The following is a 20083-nucleotide window of genomic DNA, read 5'->3' as shown; positions in this document are numbered from 1 at the left end:
TAGGAAGCAGGATGCACAGTGGTTAAGAGAATGTGCTTTGTCTAGAAGTCTGGGTTCCACTGCTGGCCTCAAGCAGCTGCGCCTGTGGGTGAGCTGCCTACCCCTTCTTAAGCTTCTGTTTCTTCGTCTTTAAAATCAGAGTAACATCCATGACTTTATAAAGTTGCTACAAGGGTAGAATTTAATAACACTTAAAAGGTCCTGAGCACACTGCTGAGCACAGAGTCAACAATAAATAAGCGGCAGATATAGTAATTATTTCTGTAGAGGTTTCCAATCCTGAAGAATTTCCTGTTGCCCACTTCTCATAGAACCCAAGGTATGTAAACATGCGGGTCGGGGTACCTATGATCAGCATCATTCCGTAAGAGAGAAAGTCCCAAAAGGCCCGAGGGCCGGTTTGGTTCCACATGGTGTCAAAACACTGTGGCTATTTGATCAACATTCACCTCTACACTCCAGCTTTATTGTTTTGCTTCAATTTTCGTGAGAAAGAGTAGCTTAATGAAGCTCTGGTGGAACCCCAATCCTAAGAAGTGTTTTTGTAATTTATAACTAATTTAAGTTCTTCTGCTTCAGCCCTTTCTGTCAAGTAAACTGAAAGTGACAGGAGAAAATGACAGTGTGGTCTATCTTGCTGCAGAGAATGAGGCTGAGTTTCAGCTCTACCTATAAATGCTGCTTTACCAAGATAATGAAACAGTTCAAAGGACACGTTCAATCTAGCTAATAAGGAAAAAGTTTGAATGAGTAATTGAATGAAATCACTAAACAGAGAATTAGGTACTCTAGAGCTCTAAACAACTTACTTAAACTGAGTGCCTGAAATCACACTTAATCTGGAGTCTAAGGGGAAAACAGGGGTTTAATCTTATTCTGTGTGTATATTATCTTCCTCTAAGAAGTACAAAGGCGTTAAACTTTCAAAAACATAATTTGCGAAATACAATTTTTAGATTAAAGGCTATTCTCATTTTACACAAACAATAGTAATACAAGATCACTGAGAAAAAGAAAACCTAGCTCCAGTCCTCACCTTCAGCCCCACATTCAGCCCACACACCAGTGGTTCTAAACATTTTCTCTCCTGAACATTTAAGCCACTTCCCACAGTTTGATGCCACAAAAGTTCTCTGTCCCTATTTCTTCCTTCCAGATATAAAAATATTTTTAGCACAAAGTTGAAATCAATAACACCAACAAATACAGTTATCTAGTTGACTTGAGAAGTCATGCCAGCAGTTTTATGAGGATTTTAGCAGCTGGCTGGTGGGAGAGTAAATTGGTACAACCTTCCTGAAGGGCAATTTGGCAATATATATGAAACAGTTGAAAAACTATATACTCTCTACTCCAAAATCTCGCTTCTTAGAAATTATTCTGAGGAAATAATCTGAGAAGGGTGCAAAGATTTGTGTGCAAAAGGCCCCCTGTAACATGATTTATAATAGCAAAATACTGGAATAGCAAAAAATGACAAAGGCTCAACAATAAAGAATTACTGAATTATAATATATCCGTTACACAGAGCACAAAACAGCTACCAAAATCCACATGGTAGGTGTGGAAATAGATTAGATTAAATAATAAAGTTATACAAGTATATGATAACCCCATCTCAAGATGATTCGAGTGAGAGGAAGTGGGAGCACATGCCCCAAAACGTTAGCGGTGATCATCTCTGAATGGAGAGATGGTGGGAGATTTTGATTTTTTCTTTCTCCTTGGTTTCCAAAAGTTCTAAAAATCAACAGTGTATCACTTCTGTGAAGAAAAGAAGTGTCATCATAATTACAAATGCGCCTAAACGCTTTCACTCTTGGGGCAAACGTTTCATATGGAAACCTCCCAGAGTCGGAGCAGGAGAAGCCAGTCCATCCGCCTGTGTGAAGATGTGAGCTCTGACTGCAGTGTGCGTGGCGCCCAGCAAGCTGCTGCAGGGGACACAGGGAGGCACGAAGCGGAACCTGAGCTTCCAGGTGCTTACTATGCAGTATGTGAAAAAACACTGCAAGGTAAAAAGTGTGGTGTGCCCCAAAGGAGGTGCCTTTTTTTTTTTTTTTTTTTAAAGTGCCATACGAATTCAGAAGGGAGGAAGAGACCCCCGACAGACACAGTTACCCTTTTCTCAGAGCCGGTCAGGAATTCCTCCTTGGCTGTTTCCAGGAACTCCATGATAGGTCTCAGCTGTGTTACACACTGGATCAGATCTTCTTTGTGTTCTAGTAACAGAACAGACAAGGTCTTTCCCTCCTCTGTGCTCCCTGGGGGTGAGAGAGTTAGAGATGAACAAGAGAAGCTAGTCAATTTGAAGAAAATGACAGCATGGTTTGTCAAGAGAGATCTAACAGAATAGTAAAGTGATTCTCAGCCTATTCTGAGCACCCGAATGCAGAATCTCTTTTTGGAGAGGAAAATACTTTATTATTCTGTTTAAACTCTATGAAAGGAAAAATGTTTCATTTATCTGTCGAAACACAAAGCTGTAGAGCCAGCCAGAGGTTAACTTCTGGTTGGCAAGGCCACTTCTTTGTACCTAACCCAAATGAGAGAAACTTCAGCCTTTAAGTGCTGTCAGCAAACCAGTTCACCCTGGGCACTCAGCACATTGATTTGGGTGTGTGGCTTTTTGAAGGGCAGGAGAACACTGACGGTATTCTTCAACTTCAAGGTGTCAGATTAGTTAACTAGGGGACGGCAACAAAGACTCAGGTTTAATTTGTATCTATTTAACATGCAGCCTCTGGAACCACAGGCAGAATTTACCTGAAAATCACTTAACAATAACTAAGCCACTGAAGAAATGTATCACTGGAACAAATGTTACAGCATCTTCCCAGAATAAAACTGTTCGGCTCGGGGGGATATGGTTTCTCCTACCTTTTGGCTGCACTGCTTCGACGTCTTCTGGCTTTCTGTCTAGCAGAGCTGTCTTTACTGTAGGATTAGAGTCTTGGTACATTCTCAACAGGGACACAACAGTCTGAACCTCCAGGCTCTCATTTTTTACTTTATCCAGGATTCTCTGGAATACTGATTGTCCTTCTTCACCCTCAAGACATCCTTTTATGGTCTGTGGAACACAAGTGCCCAGAAAGAGAGATCAGGCAGCCAGCCACAGGAAGCCCACACGCTTGGATTCGGCAAGTAGGCTCTTGGCAGTTTGAGCTCCACGGCATTTGACGTCACCGTCGCCTTTGCGTCCCAGTCTCCTCTGACTTCCCGACACTGAGGTCCTCTGCATGAGAACCGGCCTTTCTGACCACTCTTTTTCTGCTTTCTTCACTGGTTCTTCTTCCAAATCCATAACCAAAAAGCAGTACCTAAGACTGACTTCAACTCTTTATTTTTTTCTCCCTTTATATACGCTTTCTTTTGAAAATCTCTGACATACGTAGCTTTAACTTTCACTTATATGAAGATAACCCTGAAAAACGAGCTCTCTAATCCTGGTCCTCTGTCTAAACCTAGAGCCAACGCAGCTTCTGCTAGATACGCCTTATCCTCCAGGGGTCTCAGCACCACACGCCTAAAACCAAACTCACCATCGTGACTCTTGGAAACCCAGAGCACTGAAATATCAACAACTCCAGGGGTAAAATAAACAAAATTAGCATTCCTTTCTTTGGTCTGAGAGAGCATCTCTCACACAGATGGGAGGAAGGCCAACTGGAAGGCAGAAATAATGTATTTCAGCGGTAATGAATGTATCTGAAAAAAATCTGGTAATCAAAACTTAATTTCATGGTTACAGTCTTGTGTATAATCTTGATATTTCTACTTGGCAAAACTACAACCCACCTTTGATGTATTTTAGTGTCAATACTATAAAAGAAAATAGTTTTCTCATGAGAGTCTTTAGAGAGCAAAAAAGTGAAGGTTTTCTAGACACACACACACACACACACACACACACACACACACAGCCACGTGACACAAAACGAAAGGGTCTCATGAATATGTACCTTAGCCAAGTTCACTGAGACGGTTATTATAATATTTTCTGACAGTAATTATATGTTTAAAATTGTTGTTTAGAGAGACTTTATCTTTTCCTCTCCTCTCAAATAAACAGGATCATAAATGAGTTAGGATTTGTGTTTCCTGAGTTTGCTCTAGCTTGTTTCCTGATCAGAGAGGACTACATAAAGCTAAGTTAAATTAAAAAAAAAAAAAAAAGCCTCCTATGTTTTTTGGTCATCTCCAAAAGTAAACATAGATAAAACATAGTTTAATAATCCACATTAAGATTTTACTGGAATAGGAGTTCCCATCATTGGCTCAGCAAAAATGAATCTGACTAGCATCCATGAGGATGCAGGTTCAACCCCTGGCCTCGCTCAGTGGGTTAAGGATCTGGCGTTGCCAAGAGCTGTTGTGTAGGTTGCAGGCGCAGTTCAGATCTGGCGTTGCTATGGCATTGACGTAGGCTGGTAACTTCCTTAAACACGACTCATTTCCATTTTAAAAATAGTAAACAAGTGGGATAAAACTATCAGTTGCATCCTTAATGCCCTCTGGTCACATTCATTCAACCTTTCATGCTTTTGTTAGTTGGCCTAAAATCTCTTTAGAATGCCTCTTCCCAGACAAAGCGGGACTGGCAGCCCTAAGCTGGTTCCCAGGATGCCTGCCTCCAGGTTTTCATGCCCTTGAACTGAACCTAATGACCTGCTTCTAATGCAGAGAATATGGCAATGGTGATGGGCTACCACTTGCAAGGTAGGTTTCTGTGACTTCCATCTGGCCCACATGGGAACTCTCTCAAGTGTCTTTGTTCGGGGCGGCGGATGCAAGTTGCTTTGTTGTGAGGGGCCCTCCAGAGAGGCCGTTGTGGCATGGAACTTGGGTCCCGGCCAACAGTGAGTGAGCTTAGAAAGAGACACTTCCCAGCTGAGCCTCCACATATCTGCAGCCCAGGCTGCCACTCTGTGAGGGACCCTGAGGCAGGCACTCAGCTAGGCTATGCCTGGATTTCTGATCCATGGAAACCATGAGGTCATAATGGTTTGTTCTTCTAAGCTGCTGAATTTTAAGAGTAATTTGTTCAACTCAGTGATAGGTATCTTATAAAGATCCACTATTGCTAATGCCCTTAGTTTTATATTGGTTTCATCCCCTTTCCTTTCCCTTTCCTTCCTCCCTTTCCTTTGTGCATCTTAATTGATACGGCACACCGCTATCTCATTCTATCCTGGGCCAGTTTTCATTCACCAGGAGCTCTCCGAATATCCCAGATCCACCTCTCTCAGTATCCAATTTGTCTGGCATTATCGTTTGAGCCAGTGGGGAAGAGAAGCTTTCATCAATGGTGGCATCTGATGCGCTTCTCATTATCCTCTCTGCTGTCTCCTCCTCTGCAGAACTGCTCAGCAGTGAAATTAAAACATTTGTTAACTTCATTGCTCAGCAGTGACACCAGGGTGACCATCTGGGAAGAGAAGCAGGGGTGGGCTGATGAAAGGGCCAGGAGGGAGCAGTCAGCTGCCTGGACAGCCCTGCTCTCTGCTCTTTCTTCCAGAACCTACTGGGGACCTGCGCCAGAGCCAGCGTTTGTAACTGTTACTCCATCAGCCCCCTAAGGTGCCTGGGGCTCCACAGTCGAGTGAGCCCTTTTCTGAAACAGTGTATTTGCCTAAACAGAAGGGTATCACATATTGCAACAGGCTGGAACTCACTGATAGCTATCACATAACAGACCTCTAAGAAATGGACCAAAACAGAGTTTTGTTCTTTAACCATACATTGGCAACTCCTTTGATTCTTAGAGTTAAAGCTACTTCAATAAAAGTCCCATCAGTTTGTGATCACATAAGGACTCAAAGTACTTTTATCTATGAGTGAAATATAGGTCAATATATTTAAAGATGGGACAGTTTTCTTTTCCTCTATTGTATGTGAAAAACCATTTAACCTTTCTCTTACACTCAGGTCTTTTCATTGAATTTACTTATTCTCCCAACAACCTGCCTACTGCCTTCAACTCTGTCTGGGTTACCCTTCAACTCTGTCTGGATTTCAGTGTATTCTTGTTTGCTCACACCTTCCCTGGATGCCAGCACTGGCAATGTGCAGACAATATTGCAGACACTGGCAATGAGGAGACAGACCCTAAGAGCTCAACACCATCCCACACACTGTGCACACATCAGATCTTGGAGGCATTACTGCAACTACATAAAGGAGAATCAGAGAGGTGAAGTAACTGGCCCAAGGTTGCAGGGCTAGTGAGTGCTTGCATACCCTGATGAAACACTGAGCTCATGCCATTGCCCTGGTACCCCTTTCACCAAGCTCCACCTCCCAAATTTTGAGTGTGACCAAGTCCATTTGCACTGGATTCTAGTGGGCTGACTTACTGGGTAGTATCTAGACAACCTGAACAATGGATAGTATCTGTACAACCTGCACCATTCCTCTTGGTCTCAATGGTTAGTGTAGAGACTGGTATACAATAGGAGCTTAATAAACATTTGTTTAACAGAATGAAATTCTCTTCCCATGAGACCACTAGCCCTTCTATCTATAGCTGCATATCTCAGACTTAATACTCAGCAGAGAGGAGGTCCTGTCGTGGTTTCGCAGGTTAACAACCAGACTAGGATCCATGAGGATGTGGGTTCGATCCCTGGCCCCGCACAGAGGGTTAAGGATCTGGCATTGCTGTGAGCTGCAGTGTAGGTCACAGACTGCAGCTTGGATCTGGCGTGGCTGTGGCTATGGCTGTGGCTGTGGCTGGCAGCTATAGCTCCGAGTTGACTCCTAGCCTGGGAACTTCCATATGCTGCAGGAGCAGCCCCAAAAAGCGCGGGGGGTGGGGGGGAGCAGAGAGGAAATCTGAAATAAACAACACTGTGTTTTCATCTCTCATAGACTTATAAAATGAATCAACTCATTTCTCAAGAAGGCCACCCTATACTGTCAGTGAACGCGGTCCACAAAACATAGACCTAGACTTCTTGACAAACCTCCAAAGCAGTGACACAGCTGAAAATATCAGATTTACATAAGAGCCTTCAACTCTGTCTGCCTTTGAAAGAAAGTTGAAGGAAAAAAAAAGATGCTACCAGGTCTTCAGTTTTGGGAGTCTTTCTGAAACTTTAGGTGAAAAGTGGATCAAAACACAAGGAAATCGATAGCAGAAAAAATTATCTCCTTATTCTAGCCAAAGACTCACTTTGCTATATATACACAATTAATTAAAAGGGGGAACATGGCTAGGAATAAAGAAAACAATTAAAAGTTCTAGCATAAAAGCGAAAAAAAAGTCGAAGTCTGCCTTCAAATATAGGCTTTACCCAGCTCAGCTAGAAAGCCTCTTAGGTCAGTACCTGCTTTTTCTAACGGGTAAGGGATATTGCACTGAGATAAAGAGAGGCAGAAGACACCCCCCCTCCCCAACACACAAGACCCTAGAGATTTCTCCTTAATCAGTTTTGGCTTTGGTTTCACACAATGCAAGCAGCCAGCCTCTTCTCATGTTGCTGCAATCACTGCTCAGGAATGGCTTTGCCACCTTTCATCATTCATCTCAGGAAATAAAATAATCAGGACACTGGTTCTTGGTGTCCTCCTTAAACTCAATCCAGGCCAGCTGCATACCTCATATCTGGTTTTCAGAAAAGGAACAGGCGGGTCCATCTCAATCAGAACATCACTCACAAGCCTTAATAGGCCTCAACATTCCACATCCAAGTGTAGATTATTTTTCATGTTGAGCTGTCTTTTTAATGCTATGATGATTAACCAAATAACAACCATCACCACCAACAAAAAACGTTCCGAGTCTTCTGGGAGCTAAAAATGTATCAACAGAACAACAACAACAACAAGCAAACAACCCCCACCCCCCCAACAACAACTTTTACAATTGTAGCGGAGCTGCAGAATGACGTTCCATATGAGTAGTTCATAGGTATACTTGACACACAAGTCTAGGGGATTCCTGTAGTTCGGTGACACTATACACACTTCCCCAAAAATTACATGTGTGGCTGGATTTCTTTGCTGTCCGGACATTCTATAAGGATAGGGATCCAGTCTTATTTATTTTCCTAGCAACACGCTCAATGCCTGGCACATGCTAGTTGCTCAGTAATTATCTGCTGAATCGAGGAGAAAGCAAAGAGTAACACTTGGGTGAAAAATGGGTATTTAGCAGCAACTCAAAACCCTGAGAGCTGTCAATGTAGACCCCGTGACATCTGCCATCACACTTTAAGAATTCTGTAAGCCATTAACTTCTCTAGCAAAATGCTTCTCAAAAGACAGTCTAGAGATACCAAAACAGCATTTCATGGGAAACTCGTTAAAGATCGAGATTTCCAATCTCGACCACAGCTTAAGAATCAGACTCTCTGGAGACGCGGTCTGGAGGTGTACGTATTAACAGGTGCACCAGATCATTTTTATATACTAACCACTGTTCTAGAGACTGATGACTTCGTAGGGGACACTACACCCGCATTTCAAATAGGTACCCAAGGGTAACGGTTTCTATGTGAAAGTATTACTTGCAAATAACCTTAAACATTAACAGCAAACCATCTCATATCAGAGAAAGCGACCATGGCCCTAAGATATTGTAAGATGCTAAGTGAAAAAAAGGTTTCAAGTCTGACTGAGGCTAAAATTACTGAGTTAATGTGTAAGCAAACGCTAGCAGTTATCACCTACTGAGCTCCTTCTATGTGCCTGCCATTTTAGTATGAGTTTTGCATAAATCTTAATTAATTTCATAATGACCCTATGATGGAGGTGACAACATTCCCAAATTTTACAAATTAGAAAAGTAAGACTTACAGAGATTAAGCCACTGCAGGTCACAATGCTAGTAAATGGTTAGGGCTAAATAAATAACTGGCATAACGAAATGAACATGCAACAACATGAGTAAACCTCAAAATATTTAAGCTGAATGCAAGAAGCCAGACCAAAAAGAATGCTGATTATATGACTCCATTTACATAATACTCTAAAAAATGCACATTAATCTACAGAGACAAAAAGCAGACTAGTGTTACCTGGGGAAGGACGAGTGGAAAGGGGCAGGATGGAGGGACTACAAAGGGGTGTGAGGGAACTTTTAGGGGTGATGGACAGGCTTACTCTCTTGATTATGGTGATGACGATTTCAGGTTTCGAAACTTGGCAAGCTGTACACTTTAAATATGTACAGTTTACTGTATGTTAGTCATACCTCAATAAAACTGTCTAAAAGAAAGTGAAAGGCACACAGAGAAAGAGACGTATAGAGCCTAAGTACAAAGCACTACCTCCCCCAACTCTATATTTTACTTCATTTAATCTTATGTTCTTAAAGACTTTTTTTTCCTGTGTCTTTCTTTAGCTGAATGATTTATTATGGAATAAAACAGAATCGGTTTTTAAATACAGCCAGCAAGTGATTTGTAGAGCTCCTACTCTGACCTGTAAAATTGAGGAAGAAATAACATAAGCCTATAATGATCACCAACAGTGAATCAATGTTATTGCAAAGTACTATTAATGTTATTGCCATCAAAAGATTAGGACAAGGAGTTCCTGCTGTGGCACAGTGGGTTAAGAATCCGATTGCATCAGCTCGGGTCACTGGAGAGGCATGGTTTCGATCCCCGTCCTGGCCCAGCGGGTTAAAGGATCCTGTGTTTCCACAGCTGCAGCTTGGATTCAATCCCTGGCTCAGGAATTTCCATATGCCTCAGGTTTGGCTTTTAAAAAAAAAAAAACAAAAAAACCCCACAAAGATTAGGACAAGAATTGGGGGAAAATGTTGAATCACTTCATGCACAGCAAACATTTCCTGAGAACCTGTTATGCGCCATATACTTTCAGGAAACGGTGCTAGGAAAAAAAATGTGTAAGACACAGTTTAAGGAAATACAGATGAGATACCAATAACTGGAGTATTGCTGATCTAAGGAATGAGGTTGTGCCTCTGTAACCCAAGTTAAGTGGAGAGGCTGTCTGGAGAGAGAACATGAAGAGGTGTGTCTATAAGCTATCAAGGCAACAAACTAGTGACAAAAATGATGGATTGAATAGTTAAGAGAACATCCAAGTGCAAAAAGATAAAACCAAAATGTCCTTCAGCATCATCAGTACAAAGAGTATCAAGGATTTACAACTTGAAACTTCCCCTAAGAGAGTTAGCAGAGTTAGTTAGCCCAGTCTTGTGAACGGCTTCTCTCAAGAAAACAATTTATAGCAAACTGTCAATTAACCATGGTTAAATAAATACTCGGCCTTACATTTGTTTTTCCAGGGGAAATCGAGAAATACTTAAGGAGTAGAAGGCATTTATTGCTTGCAATGCACAGACACTAAATTGTCTCCAGCAACATGGGCGACCTCCCCACACTGTCCCAGCTGTCAGAGGAGCAAGCCTGCAGGGACAGCACCCGCTCACTCTGCCAGCACCTCTCCGAACGGGAGGCAAGGCCGGGAGAAAGGGGAAGCAGGGGGAGCTGTAAAGAGGCCACGCAAGCACTCCTGCAGCACCAGGCACGAGGAATCAGGCAGGCAGGGAGCCCACAGGTGGGGATGCATCTCACTGAGATAATGAAAAAGTCCACTAAGAAATGGAGCACGATAACCATTTGGCAGTTTTCCATCAGGCGGTACCTAAAGGTTTACACATACCTGACACACACGTATCATTTCTACCCTGGAGGGAGGCAGTAACTCAATGTGTAAGAGAAGAGCTCTAAAGTCACAACACTTAGATCTGAATTCTTGCTCAGAATTTAGTTTTATGAGCTCTGCAACCTGGGCCAAATTATATCACCGCTTCGAGACAGTTCTTCTCATCCATAAAACTGGGTTAAAAAAAATAATAACATGGTATCCACCTCAATAATTTTTGTGAGGATTAAATAAGATAACAGGTACCGAGAGTAGCACAGTAAGAAGTCAATGAATCTTCGGCGTTGTTTTCATGTCTGAAAACGGCCACCACATTCCTAAACACTGGATGCATTTACTACGTAAGTTTATATTAAATCCTTTCTGTACCATGTTTTGAGCGTTTATTGTTGTTTTGTTTTTGTTTTTATTATTTAATCTCTGTTTGGGGGTTATCCATGACTACCTTCTGCCTCATTTTATCCACAGTTGATCAGGAAGAAATGGTATATGCTTAGTTAAGTTCCAGGATCGAAACGGACTGTAAACTGGGATTCGCCTAGCAATCAAAAGAGAGCTTTATTTTGAAAGTATCTTGCCTAGCACTTTTGCAAGACCAACCTTTAGGGAAAAAAAAAAATGACCAAAAAAAATTTTTTTTAAGTTTCAAAAAATTGAGACCCTGGGATATTTTGCATTTTTTGTATTTCTCTCCCTTATGGGAAAATCTGATCTGCTATCCTGAGAACACTAAACTAGCAAACAAACAAAACTCATGGTACCTACCTCCTTCTGCGCACCTTTAATTTCTGAACATTCTTCTAGCCTTTTTAAAACATCCTGGGTAATCAACAGTGCATCTGAGAAAATATTTTCATTTTCTAGAAGAAAATTCAGCTGGTAATGCTTCCCCTCATGCTCTGAATAAAAAACAAAATTTCAAAAATTAGTGATTGATTACTTGAAATGATTTATAAAAGTTTAAGCTGTTTGAGAACCTTTAGGTCACATACTGCAACTTATAACTGACATCTAACATATCAATTATAAGAAAATACAAGTAACAGAAATCAGTTTCCTCCTCTGGGCCATCCTCATCCTGGTTAAAATAATGGCTATGTATCAAAAATGGTACATCATTAATTCAATACTTTTCTGCTCTGTGGTTCATCTTCAGGCTTCTAACACTAGAAACCAGAGACATTTTAAAAAGAAATCTTGCTGCAAATGGCATTATTTTGTTCTTTTTTTTTTTAAGATGTGTGTTCCACATCTTAATCCATTCATCTCTTGATGGAATCTTTCCACAAATGAATCTCTTGATGGAGCACAAATGAACCTTTCCACAGAAAAGAAACTCATGGACTTGGAGCACAGACTTGTGGTTGCCAAGGTGGAGGAGGAGGGAGGGGGATGGACTGGGAGTCTGGGGTTAATAGATGCAAACTACTGCATTTGGAGTGGATAAGAATGAGTTCCTGCGCTATGGCACAGTTCCTGCGCTATGGCATCATATCTCATCACTTATGATGGAACATGATGGAGGATAATGTTGAGAAAAAGAATGTATATATATATGCGTGACTGGGTTACTTTGCTGTGCAGTAAAAATTGAAGAATACTGTAAACCAGCTATAATGAAAAAAAAATCATTTAAAAAAGAAGAAAAAAAGAATGCCCTAGTAGGAATACTGCATTGGGTTTTGGTTTCCCATCTAACAATGGTCTTTGGTGAATTTACCATTGAAACCAAGAAACTCCTAAAGATCAATGAATCTAGTAATTAGCAACAGGAGGAGAGATGACAAAACAACTATTAAATGAGTATTACCTGGTTCCGCGCATGCTTCTTTTGCCTTGCTAACCGTTTGTACAACAGGGGAGGAAGAACAGACGTCAGCTGTACGGGGGGGTTCCGCTGGGCTCTCCGCATTCCCCTGGATCTCCTGGGCAGTGGAAGGATCCACACTCATCTCCTGCACAACCGTGTGGATTGCTTCCTCCGTCTCACCTTTTACAGGGCCCCTTGCGGGCTGGAAGCCTCCCTGGAGGAATGAAGTTCTCCAGCCCCCTCAGAGGAAAGGATTTCTACTTCAGGGTTCTCTGACTCCTTCCTGGATGACTCTGAGGATGGGCTGGAGACATCCCTCACCACCTGACCCTGAACAGAGCAGCTTACGAGGCTGGTCAGAAGATTTTTACAACTAACGGCCACATCAAACATCTGTAGGCTGTCGGCTAAAGAGATGATTTTGGAGAAGTTGTGCTTGCCCACAGGTAGTTTGCCAGTGTACATCATTTCTAACAAGAGGGCAAACTCTTCGGGGCTGACCACGGATGCATCGATGGAGATGGTGTCTGTGTTGTCCAGCAGGGTTTTGAACAAGAGGCTGGCGGCGGCCAGGACAAGCTTGTGGGCCCTGAAGTAAATAGTACCGATGGAAATCGTGCAGTCACAGAACTGCTGTTCCTTGCACAGAGTGTAGAGCTGCTGCAGCAGCTGCCGGCTATAGTTGGGGAGCTCCATTGCATCAGCTCTGTCCAAGAGCTCTCTCCCTCGCTTCTTCCAGAATAACTTTGTGGGGATCAGTACTAGATCCTAGAGAAACCCCAAAAACACCATGTTAAACACCTCACAAGCACACAGGGAAATACCCTGAATGAAACAGTCAAGTGAACAGGCGATTCATTGGTTCATTCAACAAATGCTGCTGAATAGGAGGGAACTCTGAGCCAGGTATACTGAATTACTTATGACGATATAAGAACAGTCAATTACTCACGAATGGGACTATGCCTAGTGTTTCATCTGGATGGTCTCATGTGATCCTCACAATGACTCAGTGGAAAAGACACCACAGCCTGACCATTACGGATGAGACTGAAGCTAAAGGGACTGAGAGAAGCAGCCAAAAGAAAAGCAGCCATTAAACGGCATGCCCACATCCCTCTGATTTCAAGGCAGTAACTGCAATGACTGCGTTCCTGCTCCCAAGTTCTTGGCCAACTGAAGGAGACAAATACATATAAACAGAGATCTACAACACAATGTTCTCATCATGCATGCTCTTAAAAAATAGATACAATGTGCACAGGCCAGCAGCTGCAGCTCTGATTTGACCCCTGGCCTGGGAACGTTCATGTCACAGGAGCGGCCCTAAAAAGCAAAACAAACAAACTAACAAACAAGATGAAATGTGGCCTGGGAGCTAACTGACTTGCTGAAACAGTAGTAGCTACAGGAGCAGGTCTGGACTATCTCCTGGTTTTTGTGGGGAAAGGGGAAGAAAATCTGTAAGATTTAAAACAGGCCAAAGTTGTAGCTATCTTTAGGGGAAAAAGGAGATAATTCTGAAAATCTGCATATTAACTTATTTTAATATCTGTGAAAAAAATCAGAAAAAGAAGTCAATTTGCAAATAACACAAAGCATAAACTACTAAACTGGTACTGGTGTGGTTTTTCTGAAGAACAAATGATGTCAGGAGAATGTGATTTTCCTCCTAAGACAAGACACAAGCCTTACAGATTACAGTAAATCAAAAGACTTATCTGGATAGACATCTTTTAAAATAATCCTACTAATAAGGAACAAGTTATTGGGATTATATTTTTAGGACAAACTAATATTTATTTACAATGTCACTTTGGGGTCATTTTTCTGGTCATTTTTGGTCAGTCTTTCATCAGACTGAAAAATACAAAGGTCCACCCATGATCCAGAGGAAGATATTTTAAACATTAACTACAGGGTTTTGTGGTCAGAGATATTTCATATTTTTGTTAACAGCTAAATTAGATAAGAAAATAATAGAATAACTGTAACAGAATAAGCAACTGAGCAAGGTTAAAAAGGAAAAAACAAACAAACAAAAAACAACAACAACAAACCTGGACCAAATTATGTGGGTTACCCATAAATAGATACTAAAACATAGTTATAAACTTGAACAATAAAAGAAGAATTAGGATAGTTAAAGCAGAATAAATGCAAGAGTGATCAAAGGTTACTTAATGAAGGTAAGCTGGTAAACTTGAAATTTTACTGGAATTAGCAGGAATACTAATTAAAGGAAAAAACCTTTGGCAAAATGGTACACTGAGCTGATGTACATAGACCTTTCCCTCCAACTTCACACACACAGAGATGCTGTATAAAACATAACAAAAGTGCTTTAAAAATATATAGCCAAGCTTAAAAAAAAGGAAATCCCCAGGTACCTGAAATGAAAGTGACATCGAAATCAAAGCTGGAACAGTAAGTGGGAGTTGAGACCATGGTGGCTCATAGGGGTTTCAAACTCCAATACAGGCCTGAGGCTGGGAGGAGAAAGCATTACTGCTCACATGGAGACTGGGGATATAGCTTCAGGCAGGTAGAGAAGGTGGGGGAGCTGGAACTGAGACCCTTGCACGTAGCCCAGAGCCTCAAATATCTCCTTGATATGCAGTCTGAAAAACCTCTGCTCAGTGGCTCAGGGATACAGCAATAATAGTTGCTAATTATCTGGGCCTTGAGGAGGGGGAAAGGCACCCACAAGAAATCTAAAATGTAAGCCTATGACATACAGAGGAGAAGGATCTCATACAAGAATTCTGAGCTGAGGAATTAACATAAAAACTGGTCTTTGACATGCAGAAGGAAAAAACTAGAATACTTTCATAACCCAAGGCACAGAGACTCACACAGGGAAAAAGAAGAGCATAGAAAGAAAAGAGCCCACTATTACAAACCACATGAGGAAGACCTGAATGTGAAAAGCAAATTTATAAAAGCTACCAGTAGAAAATGTCAGAGGGTATCTTTGAAGCAGGGGTAGGGAAACTTCTTAAACATTGCCCCCAAAGCCAAAAAATGATGAATTTCACTATATTGATATAAAAGGTTTCTGTCAAAGAACTCTATAGTCTGTAGACATGATTAATAGATGACAGACAAATAGTAGAACTAGGAGATAAATTTTGCAGTTTAAAGACAACAAGGATTTAATACCTAGAATGTATAAGAAATTTCTGGAAACCTTAGGGGGAAAAAACCTAAGGGGGAGAAAAATGGGAAAATGATATAACTAGGCAATTCAGAGGACAAGCTTACATAATTGGCTAACAAGTAACAATAGTTATTATAATAGCAGTAAAAGCAGCTAACATATATTTTGTGTCTATCATATTCAGGAATATGCTTTATATATATTAACTCATTTTATCCTTGTAACAACCTGACAAGGCAGATGCTGCTATTATTCCCTTTTACTGATGAGGTGACTGAGACCCAGAGAAGTTAAGTAATTTCTCCAAGGTCTTAGAGTAACATGTGTTAGAACATGAATTTGAATCTAGGGTAAAATTGGTGGTATATAAATTGATATAGCTATCTTGGAAAAACATTCTGGTAATACTCAGTGAAATTTTGTGTATATATGCCTTCTGGCTCAAGAAACATATTCCTGGGTACATTTCCTGAAAAAATTCTCACATAGGTTCATAAGGAAACATGGCCAGAAAGATTACTGGGGCATTGTTTTTGCTAGCAAGGAAATAAGAGGCAATTTAGATGTCTATTACCAAAAAAATATTATTTTTTCTTTTTAAGGCCACACCTGCAGCATATGGAAGTTCCCAGGCTAGGCATGAAACTGGAGGTGCAGCTGCAGACCTACACCACAGCCATAGCAACACTGGATCTGAGCCATATCTGTGACCTATGCTGCAGCTTGTGGCAACACCAGATTCTTAACCCACTGAGCGAGGCCAGGGATCAAGCCTGCATCTTCATGGATACAATATCTGATTCTTAACCCACTAAGCCAAAATGGGAACTCCTATTACTAAAAGAATTTAAGCAAATATGCAGAATGTATACTATGGAATGTAGTGCAAGAGAAAGAAGCAACAACTAGTTATTCAGACAGATACATGGATAGATCTTAAATACCCAATTGAGTTAAAAACAACCAGAATGAGATCTAGAGCATAATACCATTTATGTAAGTTAAAAACACATAATCAAAATAATAAATAAGATAAAGCTACATTAGGGATAAATTAGGGATTTGGAATTAACATACACATACCACTATATATATATACATATATATATACACATATATATATATATATATGTGTATATATATATGTATATATATATATGTATATATATATAAAATAGATAACTAACAAGGACTTATTGTATAGTGAGGGAACTATACCTAATATTTTGTAATAACCTATAAGGGAAAAGTATCTGAAAAAAAGATATATATATGTATATATATAAAACTGAATCACTTTGTTGTACGCCTGAAACTAACAACATTACAGACCAAGTATAATTTTTTAAAAAGCTATATTGTAGCCAAAGACATTTTGTTAAATACATTAGAGTGGGTGCTATAAAGGGGAGGGAAATGGGAATAAAAGTTGGAGGTGAGGGAGGAAAAAAAATAAGTCAAACAAAAAGGGCCTTGCCAAAGAACAGACTTGTGGTTGCCAAGGGGGAGGGGGCAGGAGTGGGATGGACTGGGAATCTGGGGTTAATAGATGCAAACTATTGCATTTGGAATGCATAAGCAACGAGATCCTGCTGTATAGCACTGGGAACTATGTCTAGTCACTTATGATGGAGGACAGTATGAGAAAAAGAATGTACATATGCATATACATGGGTCACTTGGCTATACAGTAGAAAACTGACAAAACACTGTAAACCAACTGTGATGGAAAAAAGAAAAAGAAAAAGAAAAAGGACCTTGCCAAGATAGATGCTCCAGTGTTACAGATGAGGACTCCTGTGGCACCTCCAAAAGGCAAATAATAAAAAGTCACATGAGTAAATGAATCAACATAAAGTCACTAAATGCAGGAAACAGTACAGTCTCTCTGAGAACTGAAAATTATAAAAATTAAAGAATACTATGAAAAAATGCCACAAATTAATTGTTTCATTTTAATAAACAGGCAAAATGAAGGGAAGCCACAATGAAAGAAAAAGGTAATATGGAAAAAACAAAACAAAACAGCAGGCAGATGTGAAAAAGAACCAAAAGAATTTCTGGGAATAAAAGTTAATCCCTGAAATTCATCCACAGACAAAATAAACAGATTAGATACAGTAAAAGAGAAAACTAGTGATTAGGAAGGGAAGTCTGAGAAAATTGCTCAGAAGACAGCAGAGTTAAAAAAACAAACAAAAATATGAAAAGCAAGGTTAAAGGACATGGAAAACAGAATACAAAGGTTTCACATGCATCAAAATAGGTGTTCCAGAGAGAAATTATGAAAAACATATGGGAAATGTTTTGTAGCTTTATAGCATAGCCTAAAGTCAGGGAGCATGCTTCCTCCAGTTCCGTTCTTCTTTCTCAAGGTTGTTTGAAGATATAATTTCTAGGAATCCTCCAGAATCAAAGTCAGACATGAGTCTTCAGAACAAAAACTTCAAAATATCAACAACACTGAGAAAAATAATTGTTAAGAAAACCAAAAGCAAAGATTATTTCTTAATAAGAGAATGACAATTGGACTGACGTAGATTTATTAATAACAACAGATATCAGAAGAAAATGGGATTAGAGTTTTCAAATATTAAGGAAAATAACAACCAAGTATCTACATACAGGCTGAAACAAAATCACTTTTTTTTTTTTTTTTGTCTTTGTTGTTGTTGTTGCTATTTCTTGGGCCGCTCCCGCAGCATATGGAGGTTCCCAGGCTAGGGGTTGAATCGGAGCTGTAGCCACTGGCCTACGCCAGAGCCACAGCAACGTGGGATCCGAGCTGCGTCTGCAACCTACACCACAGCTCACGGCAACACAGGATCGTTAACCCACTGAGCAACGGCAGGGATCGAACCCGCAACCTCATGGTTCCTAGTCGGATTCGTTAACCACTGCGCCACGACGGGAACTCCCAAAATCACTTTTAAACAAAGTTAAGAGACTGAGAGACTGTCGCTGAAAGAATTACTGTAAGAAGGAAACTGAACCAGAAAGGATAGAATGTAAAAGAAAAAAAAAGTAAGTAGCAAACAAAGAAATTGCTAATCATATCCATGAGAAAACTTAAAATCAGAAAGACTGATAACACCAAATGTTAGTGAGGATGTAGAATGATTAGAACTTTCATACATTGCTGATGAAAGTGCAAAATGGTACAACTACTTTGAAGAACTGTGTGGAGGTTTCTTATAAGGTTTAACCACTGATATATATAACATGGATAAACTCTAAAAATACTAGGTCAAAGAAGCCAGACACAAAAGGATACTGATATATGACTCAATCTAAGGAAACAGGAATACAGGCAAAACTAATCTACAGTGATAGAAACCAGACAGTATTGTGGAGGTTGTGGGGGTGGTGTGGGGAAGGGAATTAAATGGAAAGAGACATAAAGAAACCTTCTTGGGGAATCGAAGTAGTCTATATCTTATCTTGAGTAGGGGTTAAAGAGTAGCTATTTGTCAAAACTCTTCAAATAGAATTTACCTTACTGTATGTTAATTATTTAATAAAAAGGAAATTAAGAAAATGTGTTGGAATACCTAAAATGCACTGACTATTTTAAAATGGATATAGGAAGGAGAAGTTAAAAACGAAGTAAAATAATGACAGCCACATTACTGAATGCTTACCTATGTGCCAGGAACTGTTCTAAATGCTTTGTATCCACTAATTCATTTAATCTTTTCAACAACCCTATGAAGCAGGTACTCTTATCATCCCATTTTATAAGAAAGTTGTGGCACAGTGAGGTTATAAAACTTACCTTGGGTCATGCAACAGGTGTGTGGCAGACCTAGGGTCCAAACTCAGGCAGTCTGGCTCTGAGGTCTGTGTTCTTGAAAATCCACTGCCTCTCTGAAATTAAAAATCAACAAGAACATGGAATATGACATAAGGGAAACGAGTTAGGGTGTTCCAAGAGTCAAGGGGATGACAAAAATAATGATTAACTTTAACCATTAGCCATGAAGTATGTGTGTTAACAAGTAAGGATATACGGGAATAGAAGTGAAACAAATATTTGCAAACAATAAGTATAAAAGCAATAAAGAAAATGTGATTAATCTGATAGCATGTGAAAAAGGGGAAAACAAAGACAAAGATTTATGTCAAAAGTGTTCTGCCTTTATTTTCCTCTAGGAAGGTTTATAGTATCTAGTCTTACATTTAAGTCTTGAATCCATCTTGAGTTTATTTTTTGTATATGGTATTAGAGAATGTTCTAATTTCATTCTTTTACATATAGCTGTTTAATTTTCCCAGTGCCGCTTATTGAAGAGACTGTCTTTTCCCCATTGTATATTCTTACCTCATCATAGATTAACCGACCATAAGTGCATGGGTTTATTTCTGGGCTTTCTATCCTGTTCCATTGATCTACATGTCTGTTTTTGTGCCAGTACCATACTGTTTTGATTACTGTAGCTTTGTAGTATAGCCTGAAGTCAGGAGGCATG

At 40.1% G+C, this 20083-nt stretch overlaps 1 protein-coding gene across 1 annotated transcript in view; it reads right to left on the bottom strand.

Annotated features, from left to right (window-relative positions):
- ZBTB40 (zinc finger and BTB domain containing 40) overlaps window positions 1-20083 on the bottom strand; it is a 68203-nt gene that overhangs the window by 24832 nt on the left and 23288 nt on the right. The window contains 6 exon segments of the mRNA XM_021095498.1: window positions 2122-2264; window positions 2881-3073; window positions 11410-11543; window positions 12455-12650; window positions 12653-13222; window positions 19390-19481. Coding sequence (XP_020951157.1) covers window positions 2122-2264; window positions 2881-3073; window positions 11410-11543; window positions 12455-12650; window positions 12653-13150 — 1164 coding nt within the window. The 5' untranslated portion in view covers window positions 13151-13222; window positions 19390-19481.

The sequence above is a fragment of the Sus scrofa genome, chromosome 6 (assembly GCF_000003025.6).
Source record: "Sus scrofa isolate TJ Tabasco breed Duroc chromosome 6, Sscrofa11.1, whole genome shotgun sequence".
Taxonomy (NCBI): Eukaryota; Metazoa; Chordata; class Mammalia; order Artiodactyla; family Suidae; genus Sus; species Sus scrofa.
This window is presented reverse-complemented; position numbering and strand designations above follow the sequence as displayed.